Raw genomic sequence first — 21,868 nt, forward strand, 5'->3', positions numbered from 1 at the left:
TTCACACCAAAAGGGTGATGGCCTGTCAAATGGACTCCAATGTAATCACTTCAGGTCTCTCCAGGCTGCTGCTTCCTGACCTAGATGACACCTGGAATGATTGAGGCACTCCTGTACTTCACACCATTGAGCCTTTGCTTCTCGCACACTCCTGAAGTGAGACCTGCCCCTACACAAAACCTTTCTAATGTCTTAGCATTGCTTCAATCGCTAGAGCAGCAGACTACAGTGTCCCTGATTACCTCTGCCCCAATAGGAGCAGAAGCCATGCACAAAGATGTTCCATTGGGGAAAGATCTCCTTTGCACTACTCCTGCACATTTCCACAGTCCACTAACTCTGGAATCTGAGATATACCACAGCCGTCAGAGCTGAGGGAAACGTCAGTTTCAGGCTGGAGAGAAGCTAGCCCTGATACCTGGCTCTGGCCCCAACAAGGCTAAACGCTTGAATGCAAAACAGAAGATACTGCTGTAAGGATATAGACTCAGAGGTAAGAAAATGTACTTGACCTTTCTTACCTAACAAAATGGAAAATTCAGGTAAAAATAAAAAAGCACTACAGTAAGAGCCCAAATTGCAGCATCCTATCCTTCAGATGCCATCTTGGAATCCCTCAGATTTTTTTTTTGCCTTGCTTATTCATTATAGTGAATTCTGTTCTGGAGACACTTTCCCCTTAAAGCTCAAGGAGAAAGTCGTTAGGCCAGTCCTTAAGCAATAAGACCTGGATGTTTCAAACATTAACAATTATTGACCTAGCTCTAAACTTCCATTTCTGAGTAAGGTGACACCCAAGGCAATTTCTTCCCAATTAGATTTTTTGGATGAAAGAGAGGACGGTCTTGCATTCTCGCCAGTCTTATTTTTCTGCAAGTCTTGGGACAGAATCAGTTTTATTATCTATGATAGATGACATTTGAAGGCATGCAAAGGGATACTCTCCTTGTGTTAGAGCTAATCACCACCTTTGATACACTGCAACGATTAGAAGCTGTTAGAATCTCTGGTGTGCTTTGCTTTTTTAGATCCCTTCTTTGAGAAAGAAACCTGTCAAATGGGGATAACAAATGTTCCACACTCCAGAAATTCACTTGTGGGGTCCTGCAGTGGTCTTTATTGTCCCTAGTTCTTTTTGACATTTATCACAGTGGATGAGAATCAAGTTTCAGCAGTATCCAGGCTAAATGCCTTTTTGGAGGAGGTGGCTAACTGGTTTGTTTCCTGTATGTTCATATAGTTAGTTACGTTGGGTATTCAGAAAGATCAGAATGTTATTAGTTCTCCCTTAAATCAGCATAGAAATAAATCCAAACAATCGGGCCGATACAGTAAAGTCTGCGGGAGAGCGGGCGAACCGGCCACTTGCCGGTGCGCGCAGTGCAGTATTTAAATTAGGCCCGGCAGTAGATCCGGGGAAAAGGAGGCACTAGGGACACTAGCGCGTCCCTAGTGCCTCCTTTTTGACAGGAGCGTCGGCTGTCAGTGGGTTTGACAGCTGATGCTCAATTTTGCCGGCGTCAGTTCTCGAGCCCGCTGACAGCCACGGGCTTGGAAACTGGAAGCTGGCAAAATTGAGCGTCTGGTTTTTGGCCCGACAGCCACAGGCCAAATTCAATTTTTTTTTATTTTTTTTTTACTTGTTTTACTCTTCGAGACCTCCGACTTAATATTGCTATGATATTAAGTCAGAGGGTGCACAGAAAAGCAGTTAAAAAAAAAAAAAAAAAAAAGCATTTTCCCGGTGCCGGAAGAAATAACGGCGCTAATTTCTGAAAGTAAAATGTGCGGCTTGGCTGCACATTTTACTTTCTGTATCCCGCGCCATCAGCATGCGGGTTGGACGCGCGTTTTCCTCCCCTTACTGAATAAGGGGTAAGGGAAAATGCGCGTCCAATAGCAGGCTAACAGTGCACTCCGTCGGAGCGCACTGTACTGTATCGGCCTGAATGTTATCTGGAGTTTGGGCCTTTGCATGGACCCCAAGCTGTTTTTAATGCTGCAAGTACAGTCCGTATAGGAAATCATTTTTGTGTCTGTGCTGTATTAGGCACTTTGCCCATACATGTCAAGGGCAGACTTAGCCACAGTAACCCACATCCTTAGATCGACTATATCTCTTTCAAGGCTTGCCACAGAGAGATTTGAAAAGACTTAACAGTGGCAAGGATTATTATTGGGGCTAAGGCCAGGGGCCACATCACACTGATCCTAGAGGAGCTGCACTGGTTCCCAGTGTAGTAGTGTGTTAAATTTAAAATATTAAATGCTTACAAACAAATGCCTCAAACAAGTCTGATATATTTAAAGGAATGTTGTACTGTACATACCCAGCCGAACCCTTTGTTTTTCACAACAAACTTGCTGTCTGTTTCTCCTCCTGCAATAGCTAAATTTAGTCTGTGCTGGTAATTTGGCTTTCAGCTAAATAACCTTAGGCTGTGGAACACAGTCCATTTGGAGATCTGTTTAGAACAAAATTTTGAAATCCTAGCTTTATGTACAAGCTTTTCCAGAACAGACAGGGCAGTAGCTTTGAGTAACTAGCTTTCTTGGAAAGGGCCATTCGCAATTTCCTAGTTTCCATCCTTTTTATTTAGCTTTTTTTTTTGTAATTGAAGGGAATAATTGGAATGTTTTGTTATGAGAAATTTAGGAATAGTCCATGTATGGGGTTTTTTTTGTAATTCGTCCTTGTATTCTCCAATTTTTTTTCTAGGGTACAAAATATTTAGGTAGGTACAATGTTAATAACATTGATTATACCATTTAGATTTGAGTCTGCATCGTTTGTCTTTGTGTAACATTTGTTTATTGTATTTTGTGGCTTGAGGTCATGAATGATCACAAATCATCCAAAATCCAATTTGTTTGACACCTCTATTGGAATTTGCTGGGGTTCTTACTCCTGGGAGAATCCTGCGCACAAAAACTTAAAATTCTGCAAACTTTATATTGGTCAAAATAACACAATTTACATGACAGTCTTTAAGTAATTATATTTTAAATTAATACAGAAAAAAGTTATTACTTAAAGATGCAGGATTTTAAATATTTTGAGCAGAATTTCCTTAGAAATTCACTGTAAGTGTCCCTTCCACTCGCTCTCCCTACGCCCTTGGCCACTTTGCCCTCTCAGGCCCCAGCTCCTCCACCTGCCAGTCTCTCTCCCCTCCACCTCTAGGCTTAGCCCCTTCCACTCTATTGCCAGTCCCAGAGTTTGACCCCGTTCTCAGTACTGCCCCTCACACAGGCTCCCTCTGTCCCTCCCTCTCTCTCACACATGCTCCCTCTCTCTCACACACGCTCCCTCTCTCTTACACACATACACACATCCCCTTTTTCATACACACGAGCTCCCAATCTCTCACACACATACACACTCCTTCATAATCTCCTCATATAGGCTCCCTCTCTCTGAAACCCACACTCAGGCATCCCCCCTGCTCTTTTACCTCCCATGCGCTCTCTCACACCCTCCCCTCCCCCCTTTCACACACACACTCTCTCATCGGGGCCTTCCATCTTTGCCGCGAGAGGAGCACACTCCGTTCGTGGCACACAGGGGCCTTTCTTCTTCGCTGGGGTCTCCTCTGCTATTTTCTGCACAGAATTCCCCCAGGACTAGGTTCTGCTAAACATGACTCAAGTGAAAGCCTATTTCCCTTTCATTAAGATTAAAGATTTCATGTTCATGGTGAAGGGAATTTTTCAGTGACAGCAAATATCTGCTTTATGGTGAAGGGAATTTTTCAGTGACAGTAAATATCTGCTTAGGGTTGGGATGGCGAACTCCAGTCCTCAAGTACTACAAACAGGCCATGTTTTAGGGATATCTACAATGAATATGCATGAGAAATATTTGCATGCACTGCCTCCATTGTATGCAAATCTATCTCGTACATATTCATTGTGGATATCCTGAAAACCTGGACTGTGTGTGGCACTCAGACTGTGGAGTTTGCCATATCTGGCTTTAGGGTTTATTGAGGGGGGTGAGCCGTATGGCTTTAACAGTTCAGGTTATTCCTTTGGCCCATCTCCACGAGCCAAGTCCAATAGACTTTAAAGTCACAATGAAATCAAGCCATTGAAGACCTGAAGGAATGCATCTGTGTTGTGGAGCAACTCAAACTGTCTTGGTAGATTTCCTTTACAAATTTGGCCTTGGGAATACCCTTCCAAATTCCCCCATATCAAATTATTTTAACAGATGCCTCCAACCTGGGCTGGGGGGCTTATACACAAGGTTTCATACCTGGGCCCTCTTTCAGTTCAACAAAAATGTTGTCCTGTTTATTTCATAGTAGTACAGACTATAAAGAGCACATTTTGGGCTCTCAGAGTTTAGATGTCATACAAATTTTTTCTGATACACAGACAATAAACCATGTTTCTGAGCAAGCAAGGAGGAACAGGTTGAAGTGTGGAACCGGGCCATCTTTCAGGAAATGACCTTGAGAACCACATGCAGACCACCAGATCTAGACTCTAATATTCTTGGATCAAGAAGTAGCAAACAGTATTTTTTGAGTGGATGTGTATGCAACCTCAATGGATAAGGAAGGTTCCCATCTTTTCAGGAGTAGATCAGAGGTCAAGCTAACATCACATATTTTCTCTCTTCATTGGGGGACAGATCTTCTATGTGTTTCCTTCAACATCCTCTGTCAGAAGAGGCCAGTGGTCTATGTTTTTCATAGCTCCCTGTTGGCAGAAATATTTTCCACTCCTGTGGTGATGTTCAACAGGAGACCAATCATATTGGGCATACCTCCAACTCTGATCATGCAAAATGAAGGACCATTATTTCATCCCATCATCAAGCCTTTTACTTCACAGTTGAGGGAGAATTAATTTGTTCCTTTTGGTTCTCCAGCGAAATGCCTCAGATCCTTCTGATATCTAGGAAGGCATCAACCAGATGATTTTAAGAGTTTAAATGGAGATGGCGTTTTCTACCTTTACTACTATTGTAGATGCACTCACTGCAGTTAGTGGAAGAGATGTCATTTATTTGCTGTACAAAGCCATGAATGATGAAATCTAAATTAGAGAGCTCCTTGGAGTGGCATGCAGCTAGTCACTGATTCTCTCGTTGTAAATAGAGAACATGGAATTATCCTGCATTGTATGCCAGTCTTCTGGTCATGTGATATTGCTGCAATGCACTGCTTTTATATGGGAAGAGAATGAGGGAAAAATTTACAGCAAGATTATCAAGGGCTTTGCCATTTCTTCCCCCTCCACATACATACAAGATCCTACACTTCCAATCAGTTGCTACAGTCAAGGAAATAGTGGTAATCTGAACTATGAATTGTAGTGCTAAGATTAAGATCTCAGAGCAATAGTTATTGGGGAGAAGGAGCAGCAGTTGTAAATAAGTGAAAATAGAAACAATGAATTCTGTTCCACATGTGTTTCAACTTTTAGATTTAGTTTCATTCTGCATGAGTAATTAGCATGCCAAATTTCAGAAAAAAATAAGCAAATTTTAGATACATAAACAATTTCAAACAGGATCCTTTGGAAAACTTTCATTCCATCAATCTAGGTGATTACTATTTCCCCATTTATGTCCAGTTTGCTCTTCCATATGTTTCTGCTTACATGACATTTCTTCTCTTTTGGGACATTGGACTCTTACAACATTTCATGAATTAATCATTTATTTTTATTTATTACCTACATTTTGAATAAAATATTCATCCAAGGAAGGGTACAACAAGTAAAGGGGAAACTTATAAGCCAGAATTATATGCAGCTTGGGGTAGAAATAAAATGCTCTACATTATGACTAATTTTTAAATCATATTACTGCTTACTTAGAAAACAATCAGAAAGTGACATGAGCTGTGAGGGTAGTTTCTTCCCCTGGGAGTCTAAATAAGTAATTTGTATTATATTCAAGTGCCACTGTACAGCAACTACAATATTGTTTCTTGGGCCTCTATTCTCTCAGCATAGTATACCAAATCAGCAAATAAATGGAAGTTGAAACCAGGGTAAGTGGAAGAGGGAAGATGGTTACAATAGTCTAACCAGCTTTTAAGTATCTGTATTATTGTATGAGCTAGTATATATGCTCATATATATGCTGCTTATATCAACATTGTGTCTTTTCTAAACAATGAGTATACTGAACAATTATTAAAATATTTTTTCTCAAATACAGAGAGCAAAGGCACTGGTCACTTCTGGTGCCTCTTCTGCTTTCGCTGGGTTTACTCCTCAGTCCATCCTGAGATCCAGTCTTCGCACCACACCCCAGGTATCTCCTTCTGCATCCCCGGGAAGATCTAGTACTCCTCCTTCACATGCAAAGGAAACAAAAATCTCTTTCATGGAAGAGAAAATTACTACCAAGTGGACTAGAGGGGTAAGATTTTACTTTACAGGAAAGCAGGCTGTTAAAAACAAAAACCTAGCAGATTTGGCGAGTGTTTAACAAAAAAACAAAAAGCCTTCAAACCTCAGTATGTTAAAGATAGAGCAAATTTTTTTTTTTTTCCAAAATACCCTTAGCTCAGTTTTTTTTGTTTTGTTTTTTTCTTTTTTTAACGCTGACCATAAACTGCTTGTCCCACTACTTGAGGCTCTCCTGTTTGTGTTACTGTGTAGCACAGAAAACAAAAATAAGTTGTTAAAATTATTGTCACTTCCTGTATTTCCTGTTTCTCTGACAAGAAGACAATGTACCTCACAGATGAGACTTGCGGCTTTCCTGTTCAACAATTAGGATGTATTCAAGTGCATGTTCAAGATTGCCATTGGGCCCTCTCTCTTCCAGGCCCCACAATGTCTCCATTTCTTTTTATTTGGCAGGCATATCCAGGGAGCACAGCATTGGAAACTACCTAGAGTCTTTCTTTTTGTTTCACTTTTAGTCACTTTGTTTGGAAAATTAAAAGCAGAATTTACTTTCACTGTTATGATGTATTGATGGCAAAATCACTGGTATTTTTCCTTCCACTGGTCCTGTATTTGCTGCCCAACTGGGTTCACTTTCCCAACTCCCGTTTTTTTTTTTTCTTGGCTCAGCCCTTCCCTCAAATTTTCTTCTCATTTTGAAATTGTATGACGCTTTGTCTCACAGTGACAGAGAAGCATGCCAGAGGCTTGACATGGTGCCCAAAGTCCCCTTAGAAGATGTCTCTCATGGATCATGACTTACTGTTTTAGAAGTGCTTGGGTGAAGGCCATGACATCCAAGTGTAGGATCTCCTCAGATGTTGCCAACAGTGATTCAGGCCTATAAGGAAGGGTTTTATGCTGTATCAAGTAGAGACCTGGGCACACTGGTATATCTTGTCTGCACAGGACCTCAAACAATTGGATATGCTGAAAGTTCCCTTTTCCTAGAGTGTAGCCAGATGGACTCAGAATCAATGGGTTATATGCTCCCCTGCTAGCAGATGGAGACTGAGTCATGTTTCAAAGCTTGATGTCACCTTAGATATACCCCTGCAGTGACCTCAGCCCTCCAGTATCTCTCCATCTCCTAGCAGATGTGGATGTGCTTTCCTTACACCAGCCTTGGCAGTATAGGGAATTGCCGTACTCGTTAAAAGAGGAAAGCTACCTTAAATTGGAGAAAGATTGAGCCCCGCTCTCCTGCAGTGATACCTAAAGGTCCCGTCCTCAGTCGAGAATTCCTGATGTGATTTCCGACATCCCTCAAAGGTGTGCCTTGGTCCGGTAACTGGCTCCCGACGTGGACTTTGCTGCTGAAGCAGCTGAAAGGCAGTGGATACAGGAAGCAGAGTGCGACAGTGATGGCCTAAGCCCTCACTCCCCGCATCCGGAGACTGTCTCTGTACTCGGCCGGTAAGCGCTAAGCCCAGGTAAGTAAAGAGAGAAGAGGATTCCTTTTGATTCAGAGATGTGGAAGGACTTCATTAAGTCTTTCCTCTGGTCACCTTGCTCGGCGCGCCGTACCAACGATGTTCCCAAGCCTGTTGGGGCAAGGGAACGGGGCTTCCGAGTGGGTTGAGTGGGCCTCTCCCGATGGGCTAAGCCCTGCTTCAGGCTCTGTGGGCACACCATATGGTAGGATGCGGCGGCACCATCTTGCACGCGGTTTTGTGCGTCTCCATTCCCCTCCATAGCTGTCAGTATGTGCGTTGCAGGCCGGCTATGCGCCTAATGTCACGCATACCTGCACGCTTAGGTCCGCACATATTCACGTGCATAGGTCCGCACATATGCGTGCTTCTACTTACATGCACCAGTACAAAATCTGTGTGCACTCGATTTCAGATGCTAGCCAGCTGAGCGCACAGCTACTGTTTATTATGGCCCTGGAAGCAAAAAAGCATAAGCGTCACACTCTTTGTGCTGCCAGCCATATTAGGACTACACAGTCTGACCTGGAGTCTTTCCTATGTCAGCACTGTGAGGAGGCACAGGGAGGTGTGAACTTTACCAAGCCAGACTCCTCCCATTCAGAAGATGGTTCAGCCATGACCGTATCCAGTAGCACCCTGGATTTGAGTAATCCCGGGTCTGGGACCACCTTGGGAGAGGGAAATTTAGCTGCTCCTACCCCAGTTCCTCCTGTGCTAGGTATGGACCCAGCGGCCTTTTCCTGGATGAAATTTTTTCAAAGCCTTCATACAGGCGCAGTCTCTCTCTCCTGCCCCTGTCCAGACCAAACCGCTGGAAAGGCCTCACTCTCCCAGCCCTATCAGGCCTCGAGACATGCCTCACCTCACCAAGGTTATCCCTGACAAGGACCCAGACACCTCGGATGACGAAGGGGATGCAGATTCATTGGAGGATGGGGAAATCCCTCCAGGCTTGGAGCCATATCGGACCATGTTACAGTTTTTCCATAGAGATGAATTGCCGCCCCTGGTATCGCAGACCCTGAAGACTCTGGGAGTTCCTGGCAAGAACCAAGTGATGGAACCAAAGAAGAACCTTATTCTGGTGTCTCTATGGAAAGCCTCTTGCTATTTTTCAATGCTGGAAGCCATCCAGGAGTTGATTAACCTGGAATGGGATACCCCAGAAGCCAGTTTTAAAGGAGGTCAGGCATTGGAAGCTCTGTACCCACTGGATCCGGCGACCAGAGAATGCCTGCATTTCCCCAAAGTGGACGCCCTGGTCTGCACTGTTTCAAAGCATACAGCTATCCCAGTGGAGGGAGGAGTGACCTTAAAGGATGTGCATGATAGGCGGTTGGAGTCCATCCTTAAGCAAGCCTTTGACGTGGCAGCAGTGACACTACAAATACAAATACAAACTACAAATTTTTTTTTTGCAGCAATCGTCAACAAATCTCTAGAGGAAGGCGAACTACCTCCCATGCTAAAAATCGCTACAATCACTCCTTTGTTAAAGAAAAAAAACCTCAACCCAGATGACCTAAATAATTACCGCCCAATTTCTAACCTACCCTTCTTTGCCAAATTGACAGAGAAAGCGGTGCTGAAACAACTAAATGATCATTTAGATGATAATAAAATACTTTATCCCACCCAATTCGGTTTCAGGAAAAACTTCAGCACCGAAACACTCTTACTCAACCTCTCCAATACCATATTAAGAGGACTCGACAACAAAAAAGGATACTTACTGATTCTTCTGGACCTCTCTGCAGCCTTCGACACTGTTGACCACAAATTGCTTATTTCTAGTCTTGAATCCATCGGACTCACTGGAAAAACTCTCAGCTGGTTTTCATCCTTCCTCAAAAATAGATATTTTAAAGTCTCCTACAACAACATATTATCAAATGCCATCCCCCTCGAAACAGGTGTACCGCAAGGTTCTGCACTTTCACCAGTCTTATTCAACATTTACCTTACTCCTCTTTGCCATTTTTTATCCAGTCTTGGCTTATTATATTACATGTACGCCGATAATATACAAATTCTGATTCCAATTTCCTCCTCATTAGAAGATACAATGTCTAGTGCAGCCTCTCTCCTGGACACAATCAGAAACAGATTAATCCAACTTAAATTATGTTTAAATATGAACAAAACTGAATGCATACTCATCGCCAGAAAAAACTCCGGACCTAAAACTATTCCACCCTTCCAATTTGACAATTCCATCATCCAACTTAAAGACAATGTTAAAGATTTAGGCTTCTGGGTGGACAATGATTTAAATTATAAAAAACACATCTCTACTAGAACAAAAGAAGGATTCCACAAACTACAGGTAATCAAACACCTAAAACCACTGCTTCACCCCCATGACTTCAAAACAGTCCTTCAAGCCCTAATATTCTCCTTTTGGACTACTGCAATTCTCTTCTGATTGGACTACCCAAGTCATCCCTAAGACCTCTACAGCTTCTTCAGAATACCGCTGCCAGAATATTAACGGGGAAAAGAAAATTTGAACACATCACTCCTGTTCTCAACCAACTACAATGGCTCACAATTGAGAAAAGAATCGAATTCAAAGTCCTCTCAATACTGCAGAAAGCAATCTACAAAGCAGATTACACTGCTCTTGATGTCGTCATACATATCCACCACTCCCTACGCAATACAAGAACAACTAGTAAAATACAACTTGTGATTCCATCTATCCCTCTCGCCAAACTCTCTTCCACCAGAAATAGAGCCATTTCCATCATCGGCCCAAAATTATGGAACTCACTACCTCAGCACCTCGCTGGTCAAGAAAACCCTAAATCTTTTAAAAAAGAATTAAAATCTTGGCTACTAAGCCAATCTCTTACTGACAACTCGGACTTTTGATCTCATAATCTATCAGTTTACTGAATGGACAATTTATCCTGCTTCTAACTACAGATATCTCCTATTATCTATGAACCCTGTTTTTCAGTATACCTAACTTTTAGTATATCTTGTTTTTGTTTAGACTAATTTTATATGTCAGTTTCTCAGTCGGTTTAATGTAATTTATCAAATTTCAATGTAACAGGTTGTTATAATGTAAACCGGAGTGAAGGCAACTCTGGCTATACCTCGGTATATAAAAAATGCTAAATAATAAATAAAAATTGCTTCCTGTTGTGCCCTGTTGGCGTGCTCATGCCTGCTTCTCTCAAGAGAGAAGCAGATAACTCTGGAGCACCTTTTAAGAGAAGCTATGTAGCCCGCCGCTGCCTTTTTAGCAAATGCGGCTCTGACCTAGTCTGTACCTCGGCCAGAGGAGTGGCCTCAGTGGTGGCAGCCAGAAGACAGCTATGGCTGTGAAATTGAGGCAGCGGATGCGACCTCTAAAGCAAACCTTACAAAGATGTCCTTTAAAGGATCCCTCCTATTCGGTTGCAAATTGGAAAAACTGGCCTCAGGAAGGTCTCCTTCCTTTCAGAGTCGACAACCAAATAGAGGGGCGTGTTCAGGTTCGGCCCGAACTCCCCAACAAAGTTTTGCTGACCCTCCATGGGACGAGGAGATAGGGGGTCGACTATCCCTCTTCTACCAGCAGTGGGTCAAGATCACGTCAGACAATTGGGTACTGGATATCATACGAGAGGGATACACACTGGAGTTTCGCAGCATCCCTTGGGACATATTCATGATGTCTCCATGCCACTACCAGCACAAGGAGCTGGCGGTAGAATTTTACCTTGACAAGGCTCCTCAATTTGAGGGCTATAATTCCAGTACCTTGGGTAGATGAAATAGATGGAATAGCACCCCAGGAAAATACGGGGTGCTATTTCATCGTACCCAAGAAGGAGGGTTCCTTTCGCTCCATCCTGGACCTCAAGAGCATCAACCGTCATCTACGAGTAATTCATTTCTGCATGGAAAATCTACACTGTCATGGCCGTATAACCAGGGGAGTTCTTAACCTCCCTGGACATCTCAGATGCCTATCTTCACATGCCAATCTGACAAGACCACCAGCGTTTCCTATGCTTTGCTGTGCTAGGCTGCAATTATCAGTTCCGGGCGCTGCCCTTTGGCTAGGCCACCCCCCCCAGAGCGTTTTCCAAAATTATGGTGGTCGTGGCGGCAGCACTGAGGAAAAAAGGAATCCTGGTGCACCCATTCTTGGACGACTGGTTGATCCAGGCTAAGTCATTAGAGGACAGCCTCCAGGTCACCAACAGGGTGATGTCCCTGCTTCAGAAGCTTGGTTGGGTTATGACCATGGATAAGAGCAGTCTCAAGCCCTCCCAGTCCTTAGAGTATCTGGGAGTCCGGATCGACACCAAACAGGACAAGGTCTCCCTTCCACCCTCAAGGATAAGGAAAATGATGTGCTAAGTGAGCTGGTTGACTAACACCATACGCCTCAGGGTGTGGAGCTATCTTCAGGTCCTTGGTCTGATGGCATAAACCCTAGAGGTAGTACCATGGATGAGGGCACACATGCATCCACTCCAGCTTTCCCTGCTGTCACAGGACTATGCAATTCACCTACACCCACCAATGGAAGTATGTTCTCAGCTTCAGTGTTGGCTGCAGGAAGCCCACCTGTGCAAGGGTATAAACCTGTATAAGCTTGTTCTCATGACGGACAGCCTCCGGGGGTGGGGAGCTCGTTGTCAGGAACTGGCGACCCAGGGCATTGGACCAAGGAAGAGGCGCACTAGAACATAAACCCCTTGGAAGCCCAGGCAGTCAGATTAGCGTGTCTACAGTTCAGCCACAGGCTTCAGGGTCAGGCGGTTCACGTGATGCCAGACAGCGCAACAATGGTAGCCTACAACAACCACCAGGGAGGAACCAAGAGCCAGCAAGTGTCCCTGGAGACAATCTCCTTCTGGAATGGGCGGAATTCAACCTAGAGATGATCTCTGCCTCCCACATCCCAGGAAAAGGCAACATCGGAGCAGACTTTCTAAGCAGAGAGAGTCTGGATCCAGGAGAATGGATGTTGTGGACCAGAGCCTTTCAGCTGCTGGTAGATTGCCTCGGCCTCCCATTCATTGACCTGCTGGCCTTATCTCACAAAGCAAAGTTCTCCCGATTCTTCAGTTGCAGAGGCGATCTGCGATCCCTTGGGATCGACGCCCTTGTCCAGGCCTGACCAGAAGAGGACTTACTGTATGCTTTCTCTCCGTGGCCCCTACTAGGCAAGGTCATTCGCAAGATCGAGCACCACAGGGAACTAGTCATTCTAGTGGCTCCAGATTGGCCCAGACGCCCGTGGTATGCAGACATGCAGAGGCTTCTGATGGAGACCCTCCCCCATGCCTTACTTCGCACAGGGACCTGCTCCAACAAGGTCCAATCCTTTATGAGGACCTGACTTGGTTTTGATTTACAGTCTGGCCCTTGAGAGGGCTCACCTGATGAAACGTGGATATTCGGCGGAAGTTCTCGATGTCATTAGAATATGTGCAGGTCTGGAGAATATTTGAGGTGTGGTGTAAGGAACGTGGGGTTGCCCCTTGGATGGCCAAAATCCCTATGGTTCTAGAATTTTTACAGGATGCCTGACTAAAGGGTTGCCCCTTAATTCCTTGAAGGTCCAGGTAGAGGCGCTTTCCTGTTTCTGAGGCGAGGTGAACGAAACCCGCCTGTCAGCGCATCTGGACTTGGCCTGTTTCCTAAAAGGGGTTAAACACCTTCAACCACCCGTACGGTGGCCAGTTCCCCTGTGGAATCTTAATCTAGTATTGGACTTTTTAGCAGGACCTTCCTTTTGGCTGCTGCGCAGTCTGTCCCTGTGCCTGTTAACACTGAAGACTGTGTTCTTGGTGGTGATATGCTCGGCTCATCGCATCTCTGAACTACAGGTATTGTCGTGTCGGGAACCATTCCTCCGGATGATTCCAAGAGCATTACAGCTTTGCACATTTCCTTCCTTGTTGCCCAAGGTAGTTTCGGAGGTTCGCTTGAATCAGTCCATTTCCTTACCGTCCCTAGATAGACACGAGGACATGGAAGACTACCGCCTCCTCCGCCATTTAAACATCAGTAGGCTTTTCGTGCGGTATCTGGAACTCCCGGAACCGGTGCACAAGACGGACCACTTGTTTGTTTTCATGGTGGAAGGAGACAAGGTAAAGCAGCTTCACGAGCTACTATAGCTCGCTGAATCAAGGAGGTGATCACGGGAGCTTATGTAGAGGCAGGGAAGCCATTACCCTTTCAGGTTAAAGCTCATTCCACTAGGACCCAGGCACTATCCTGGGCGGAAGCTAAGCTACTGTCTTCCGTCGACATCTGCCGAGCGGCGACGTGGTCTTCCTTTTGCACACCTTCTCCAGGTTCTATCTCCTGGATGTTCGGGCCCAAGAGGATGCAGCATTTGCAAACGCAGTGCTATCCAGATCACAAGCAGCTTCCTGCCCCGTTCAGGAGTCGCTTTTGTACGTCCCATTGGTTCTGTGTCCTTCTGGCTACACGCTAGGAAATGAAGAAATTACTTACCTGATAATTTCACTTTCCTTAGTGTAGCCAGGTGGACTCAACATCCCGCCCACAGCTGCCCAGGAACTGTTTCAAGGAATCACCCATGAGGTGAATCTAGATTCCAAGCGGTTACAGTTAAGTCGTCGCCCAGTTCCTAGATCAGGGCATCTATAATCTTGCTGGGATTCAGCACTTATGTTTGGGTACAGTTACGGTTATCTGTTTTTAATCAAATTTTAATCAAGTTTTTCAATAGTATGTCCACAATGGCTTTTGAAGATAATACTGAAGGGCTGAGGTCACTCCATCTCCATCTGCTAGCAGGGGAGCATATAACCCTTTTGGTCCTGAGTCCATCTGTTTACACTAAGGAAAACGAAATTATCAGGTAATTTCTCCAATTGTCTGAATCAGCATGCCTAAAGGACTCCCCATCCTTCCATCTCAAGACCAAGCTGCACCACTGTTCAAAAGACAGCCATCGGGATTTCAAAGCATCCTTTAGGATGTTGGGTCTCCCTTAATGTCAATCATGATGTTACCATGAGCAACATTCATGGTGGAGATGATTATGGTCTTAGAAGCTTTTAGTGATGTTTTGTTTTTTTTAGCTTTTTTTTTTTAAATAGTTAATTGCTATTAAGACATTATTTTGCCACACTATGACAAATTATTGAATCAATTTTTTAAATCTGTGATAGAAAATGTTTAGTTTCTGAGATTTTTTCCCTTGATTAACATATTTATGATTAAATATATTCTATATGTAAAAGAAATTTGGCTTAGTAAAAAATTTAATGTAGTAAATATTCTATTACATGGCACAAGAAAACTAAATAAATTCTCAGAAAAAGTATTTGATTTATAATCTCAAGAAAACAGAAAAGTTACTTGGAGAAAAAAAACTGAGACTAACATATTCTAAATATAGACAGAGCCAAACTTTACTCAGTTTGTGCTCATGAAATTCACTAGAAATAAGGACAGAAGCTGAAGACGCAACGCTCAATTGAAGAAATATTTTAAACTATTTAGGGTCAAAGAACATAAATCTGTCATTCCTAGACCTAAGTAAACATTTATAAAGAAATCTTAACATAAAACTATAACCTAAAGCAATCATCCTATCACTAAAAGATAGTTTCCTTTTCTGCTGTTACTTTCAAAACATCTGAAAAAATAGCAACTCTATGGCTCAAAAAGATTATCTGTGTAATAAAATATTTTTAGGACCCATTTTCTATCTGATTCCAGAGCATAAACTACAAAGAGTGTAGTTCTGGAGTCCACTCTGGAATCTTATTAAAAAAAAAAAAATCTGACAAATTGAGTTCTCCAGCCTGGTCATCCTTACTCATTACATTCTCCATTTGGGAATCTAATAGACGGCTTCTTTAAACTCCACACACTAAAAAAACTCAAACCCTTATTGCATCCCCCCGATTTCCGTACAGTTCTCCAAACCACAATCTTCGCCAAAACCGACTACTGCAATTCCCTACTCCTCGGCCTACCTAACAATGCCATCCATCCCATTCAAATCTTACAAAACACCACAGCCCGGATCTTGACCAATTTACGTAGACATGACCAATTACACCTGTTCTAAAAGACCAATTACACCTGTTCTAAAAGACCAATTACACCTGTTCTAAAAGACCAATTTACGTAGACATGACCATATTACACCTGTTCTAAAAGACCTACATTGGCTTCCAATAGCCTCCCGCATACAATATAAGGCTCTCTCTCTCATCCACAAAGCCCTATACAATCCCGAAATGAACTGGTTCAATGAATCCTTCCGTTTTCACCAGTCTAATAAGCCCACCAGACTAGCACATCTCGCAACCATGCCTATCCCCTCTCCTAAACTCTATAAACTCACTTCCACAAGAGCCCGTGCACTATCGATAGCCGGGCCGACCCTCTGGAACAAAATGCCTGTTGAACTACGGCAAGAAGAATGCCTCAAATCTTTCAAGCGGAAGCTCAAGACCTGGCTCTTTGCAAAAGCATACACTTAATTTTTCACTATACCTCACCACTGTCCCCACTCTCCACACTCCTCCCCTGTTTCCCATTCTACTGCCCCTCTCTCCCCTCCCCTTTTCTCCGCCACCTTCTTTTCTTTCTCTCTGCCCCCCCTCTTTCCTCTCTCCTCCCTTCTCTTCCCCATCTTATCTCGTAGCCTGATTAAAATTAACCTCATAGTTTTCTTTCTTTTGTACATATGTATATAATTGCAAACTTTGTTTATAATTTTATTGCAAAACTTCCCATGTTATTGTTCCCCCCTCTCGTTAATGCCTTGTTATCATGTTTTTACTGTTCAATGTAAAGCGCCATGCCGTGCGTTTGTTTTTGCATTACAATGTGAACCGATATGATATCCTGGATGAATGTCGGTATATATATAAAAAAAATTTTTTTTAAATAAATAATTAATATAGTAGGAAGGAAATACAATTTAATTAAGGAAGGAAAGGCCTCAGCGGAATCTATAACACATCGGAATTTTTTTTTTTAGCAATTCTAAAGGAGAGAGTAAGGAAGATCACAGAAAAATTAATGAATCCTAAATTGTCTAACTTACTTCTTAGAATTTCCTAGCTTGTAGCAGATGGACTCAGGATCAATGGGAATAGTGTACTCCTGATAGCAGATGGGATACAGAGTCAGATTTCAAAGCTGACATCAGCCTACATATACCCATGCAAGAAGCTCAGCTCTTCAGTATTTCTCAATCTCCTACACACACTAGAATAGTATTAGCAATTTTAAACCAAAGAAGAAAGAAAACTTACCTCTAGAAGATGAGCCCCGCTTTCCTGCAGTGATACCTAAAGGTCCTTCCCCCAGTCGAGAATTCCTGAGGTGATTTCCGAGATCCCTCAGAGGCAAGCCTCGGTCTGATAGCCAGCTCCCGGCATGGACTTAGCCCCCAGGGTGGCTGAGAGGCAGCGGGTGCAGAAACGAGTACGGCGGTGAAGGTAACTCCTTCTCCCCCTGCAGCCGGAGACCGCCCAGCACGAGACCGGGAATCACCGAGACCAGGTAAGGTAGAAACCTCTCTTAAGTCTCCAGTCTCTGAGACTTGATTAGCCGCACAGATCATCCTTTCCGGCGTCTGTTAAATCGGGTTGAGCAGCCCTGTCTGGGCTAGACCCCGATCCGGTGCGAGGGTCCCTCCGGGGGGGGGGGGGGTCGCCATCTTCTCCGCATGGTCATCTGCGCCATTTCCCCCCCTTGACCGCCGTATTGCCTACTCAACTGAGCCGTGCACACAACTGACTTGTGCGCACAGCGGCGTGCACATCTGTGGTGTACAAGTAGTAGCCTGCGCGCACATCTTTACGCATTCTGCACGCGCATCTTCGGCGCACCCGGAGCACACAACTAAGCCTCCCGGCGCACACACCTACGCGCACAGAAGAGTTTTGAAGCTCCCCAAGAGCACAAACTATGGCACCGCCTGCCAAGAAGGCCAAGGGATAAGCCCTCTGCCCAGCCTGCCATCAGAGAGCTGCGCAACCTGAAGTGGCCTCCTCCCTATGCCAGCAGTGCGAAGAGGCTCAGGGGGAACATAAGCAAGGTCCCTCACAGCCAGTAGAGGGATCCGGATCTACTAATGATAGTACTCCTGACATCTGTATCTCTAACTCGGCACCTACAGAGGAAGGCACCGCCAGGGCCCCCACTATAGCACCGCCTGGAATCAACATGGACCCAGGGGCCTTTTCTTGGGTGGAATTCTTCAAAGGGCTGCAGATCTTTGTCTAAGCGCACTCAGTACTGGCTACAACTCTGTCCCAGCTCTCCCCAAGGTATGGGACTACCTCCAAGTCCTTGGTCTCTCATGACATCAACCTTGGAAGTCGTTCTATGGGCAAGGGCCCACATCCGCCCACTACAACGTGCCCTACTGTCACGATGGAACCAGATGTCCCAGAACTACTCCATTCACCTCCATCTACCAGCAGAGGTTCGGACCCAGCTACAATGGTGGCTACAGGAAGACTATTTGAGCAAGGGAGTAAAACTATCCCCGCCAATCTGGATCTTGCTCGCCATGGATGCGAGCCTGCGAGGGTGGGGAGCCCACTGTCAGGAACTGATGGCCCAGGGGCAATGGGACAAGGAAGAGGCGGGATGGAGCATAAACTGACTGGAAGTCCGTGCAGTCAGACTAGCCTGTCTACGATTCGGCCACAGATTCCGGGGCGAGTCTGTCAGTCATTTTGGACAACGCCACAACAATTACCTACATCAACCACCAGGGAGGAACCAGAAGCCAAAAGGTGTCCCTGGAGATAGACCCCCTCATGGCATGGGCGGGAATAAAACCTGCAAGGGATCTCAGCCTTCCACGTCGCGGGAAAAGACAACGTCTCTGTGGACTATCTTAGCAGAGAGAGCCTAGACCCAGGGGAATGGACGCTGTCGACCAAAGCCTTCCAGTTGATAGTAAACCACTGGGGAACCCCATCCACGGATCTACTGGCAACCTGGTCCAATTCCCAAGTTCTTCAACCGCAGACGAGAACCACAATCCCATGGAGTCGATGCCCTCGTCCAGACCTGGCCACAGGGAGACCTGCTATACGCCTTTCCCCCATAGCCACTACTGGGCAGGATCATCCGAAAGATAGAACACCACAGGGGACTAGTACTTCTAGTGGCTCTGGACTGGCCAAGAAGGCCATGGTACGCAGACATGCGAAGACTTCTTGCGGGGAATCCTCTGTGCCTACCTCCACACAAAGACCACCTCCGGCAAGGACCGATCCTTCACGAAGACCTGACTCTATTCTCTTATAGGTCTGGCCCTTGAGAGGACTCGCCTGAAGAAAAGTGGATACTCTAAGGCAGTGATTGACTCCTTGCTTCGAGCACGCAAGTTCTCCACATCATTAGCGTACATACGAATATGGAGAGTATTTTTGAAGCCTGGTGTGAGGACCGCGAGATCCCCCCGCAGACAGTCAAAATCCCCATGATCCTGGAATTTCTACAGGATGGCTTGAAGAAGGGGTTGTCTCTCAACTCCCTGAAGATTCAGGTGTCTGCGCTGGCCTGCTTCAAAGACAAAGTGGACGGCATTAGTCTATCAACCTATCCAGATGTTTCCCGCTTCCTGAGAGGGGTCAAACAAATCCAACCACCATTAGTGGCCGGTACTCCTATGGAATCTCAATCTAGTACTAGACTTTCTAGCGGGAACTTCCTTCAGACCAACACGCGGCTTGTCACTACGGCTCCTGACCTTGAAGACTGCATTCCTAGTGGCAATATGTTCAGCCCGTCACATCTCCGAGCTTCAAGCGCTATCCTGTCGGGAACCGCTCCTCAGGTTCACACCGGGAGCCATATAGCTACGCACTGTCCCCTCCTTCCTACCGAAAGTGGTTTCTCAATTACATCTAAACCAAACCATCTCGCTACCATCTCCAGACGAACATAAGGACTCTGAAGACTCACACCTTCTTCGTCACCTAAACATTGGCAGACTGCTAGTCCAATACCTGGAAAGATCGGAATCTGTGTGAAAGACGGACCACCTATTCGGCCTTCACAGCGTGAAGAAACAGGGGGAAGCAGCCTCACGGGCAACCATAGCCCGCTGGATCAAAGAAATAATCAAGGCGGCATACATAGAGGCAGGGAAGCCTCCTCCTCTGCAAGTCAAGGCCCATTCAACAAGGGTGAAAACACACTGTATAGGCAACAAACATATCTTTCCCAGCTCACTGATTTATATCAAAATAATAAATCACTTTTTTTAGTGAAAAAGTTTTTTTTATTTTATTAGATCAAACTTTCATGTATAAATATTATCCTATAAAGCTTCCAAATGGAATATATTATTTTCTCAACAGACCAATTAACATGTCTCAATTTTTCATTCATTCACACCAACATACCCCATACTGTTGTTGAGTGCACTGGCGGTCTCCAATTTGGAAATCAGTTGAACCAGTCCTAGTTAATCAAGTTAACCAAGTTAATCAAGTTATTAAAGCACACATATATCCGCAAATGCTTTTCGAGGAGAATACTGAAGAGCTGAGCTTCCTGCACGGGTATATGTAGGCTGATGTCAGCTTTGAAATTTGACTCCATCTCCTATCTGCTATCAGGTGTACACTATACCCATTGGTCCTGAGTCCATCTGTCTATACTAAGGAAAACAAAATTATCAGGTAAGTAATTTCTCCATTTTCCATTCTGCAATGGGACTATTAATTATCCTTAAAGCCATATTTCTCTCCTGAAGCTCCTTAATATATCCTGACAATTCTTGAATCTTATCACAATCAATATGTCTTTGAGAATAAGAGGAAACAGTTATAGAGAGATCATTAACTGAAGACAAAATATTATCTATTCTAGAAGTAAGAGTTCTGTAATCCTACTGTTGCTGTCCATAAAGTTTTAAAAGTGATCAAAGATGTTCTAATAGGAGAGACAGCAGAGATCTTTGTAGGGGTATTGGGAGTAGAATTTTTTACCAATTCCAGTAGTGCCTCAACAGCAGGTTCTTCTCCATCTATGGGTGTAGAGACATGCACACTTTGGACCATTATCTCAGCAACCAAAACACTTGTTGATCCATTCCTGGCTGAAGAACATGTCAAGCTGGTGGACTAAGAAATATAAAAGTCTCATTTTGGGCAGAGAGACCCTCCAAACCCCTCATGGGAGGGGAGGAGGAATAGCCTCGTGGTTAGAGCAGTGGACTATGAACCAGGAGACCAGGGTTCGAGTCCTGCTGTCGCTCCTTGTGACCTTGGGCAAGTCACTTTACCCTCCATTGCCTCAGGTACAAAAACTTAGATTGTAAGCCCTCTGGGGATAGAGAAATACCTACAGTACCTGAATGTAAACCGGTGTGATATCTCAATTGAGATCGAATGTCGGTATATAAAAATAATAAATAAATAAATAAATGTTTGATTCCTGAAGTGCCTGGTAACGTAAAGGAATCAATGGTAGATTGTATGAGAAGGGGAGAGGAAGCAGTCCCAGGTAGAAGGGACTGGTTCCCGTCTTTTCTCTTCGTTCCCATCAAGATGATAAAGAAATCAGAAGGTACCATCAAGCTAGGGTGAGATAACATAGTACACAATTTCATCTTTCTGAAACTTTCCTCACTCCAAATAAAGTCAAATCTTCACCAAGGTGTACTGTGCTGTTCGTACGTCTCACTATGCATGAAACACTGGCCCCTAAACCACCACCAACACCTCACCTCGAGCTATTAGCTGCCCATCCTATAGAGATATAAATACTTGACTACTATGAGGGCCTTATGGATAGGTTCTTGCTCTCTTTCTACTCCACTCCCTCTCTCTCCCCCTTCCCCTCTCCTTTCTCCTCCCAAGCCCAGAAATGGCCAAAATGCCATTCAAAAAATGTATTGCGAGTTGCATTATGGCCATTTCGGTCATATCGCACAGCTTAGAGCCAGGAAAAAAGGTGTAGTTATTTCTGGTGTTAAAACCTTGTGATAGCATGTTATGCTATCACATGGTGCGATATCGCCCCTCATTTTCATAAAT

The 21,868-nt window shown here is 44.4% G+C and overlaps 1 protein-coding gene across 2 annotated transcripts in view; it reads left to right on the forward strand.

The window, feature by feature from the left end:
• AHCTF1 (AT-hook containing transcription factor 1) overlaps positions 1 to 21,868 on the forward strand; it is a 564,884-nt gene that overhangs the window by 395,947 nt on the left and 147,069 nt on the right. The window contains exon 28 of one of the 2 annotated variants that reach the window (XM_029593945.1): positions 6,179 to 6,382. In XM_029593945.1, the coding sequence (XP_029449805.1) occupies positions 6,179 to 6,382 (204 nt within the window). The remainder of the gene's footprint in view (positions 1 to 6,178; positions 6,383 to 21,868) is intronic. The other variant, XM_029593946.1, reaches the window with a different exon arrangement.

The sequence above is a fragment of the Rhinatrema bivittatum genome, chromosome 3 (genome assembly GCF_901001135.1).
Source record: "Rhinatrema bivittatum chromosome 3, aRhiBiv1.1, whole genome shotgun sequence".
Classification (NCBI taxonomy): domain Eukaryota; kingdom Metazoa; phylum Chordata; class Amphibia; order Gymnophiona; family Rhinatrematidae; genus Rhinatrema; species Rhinatrema bivittatum.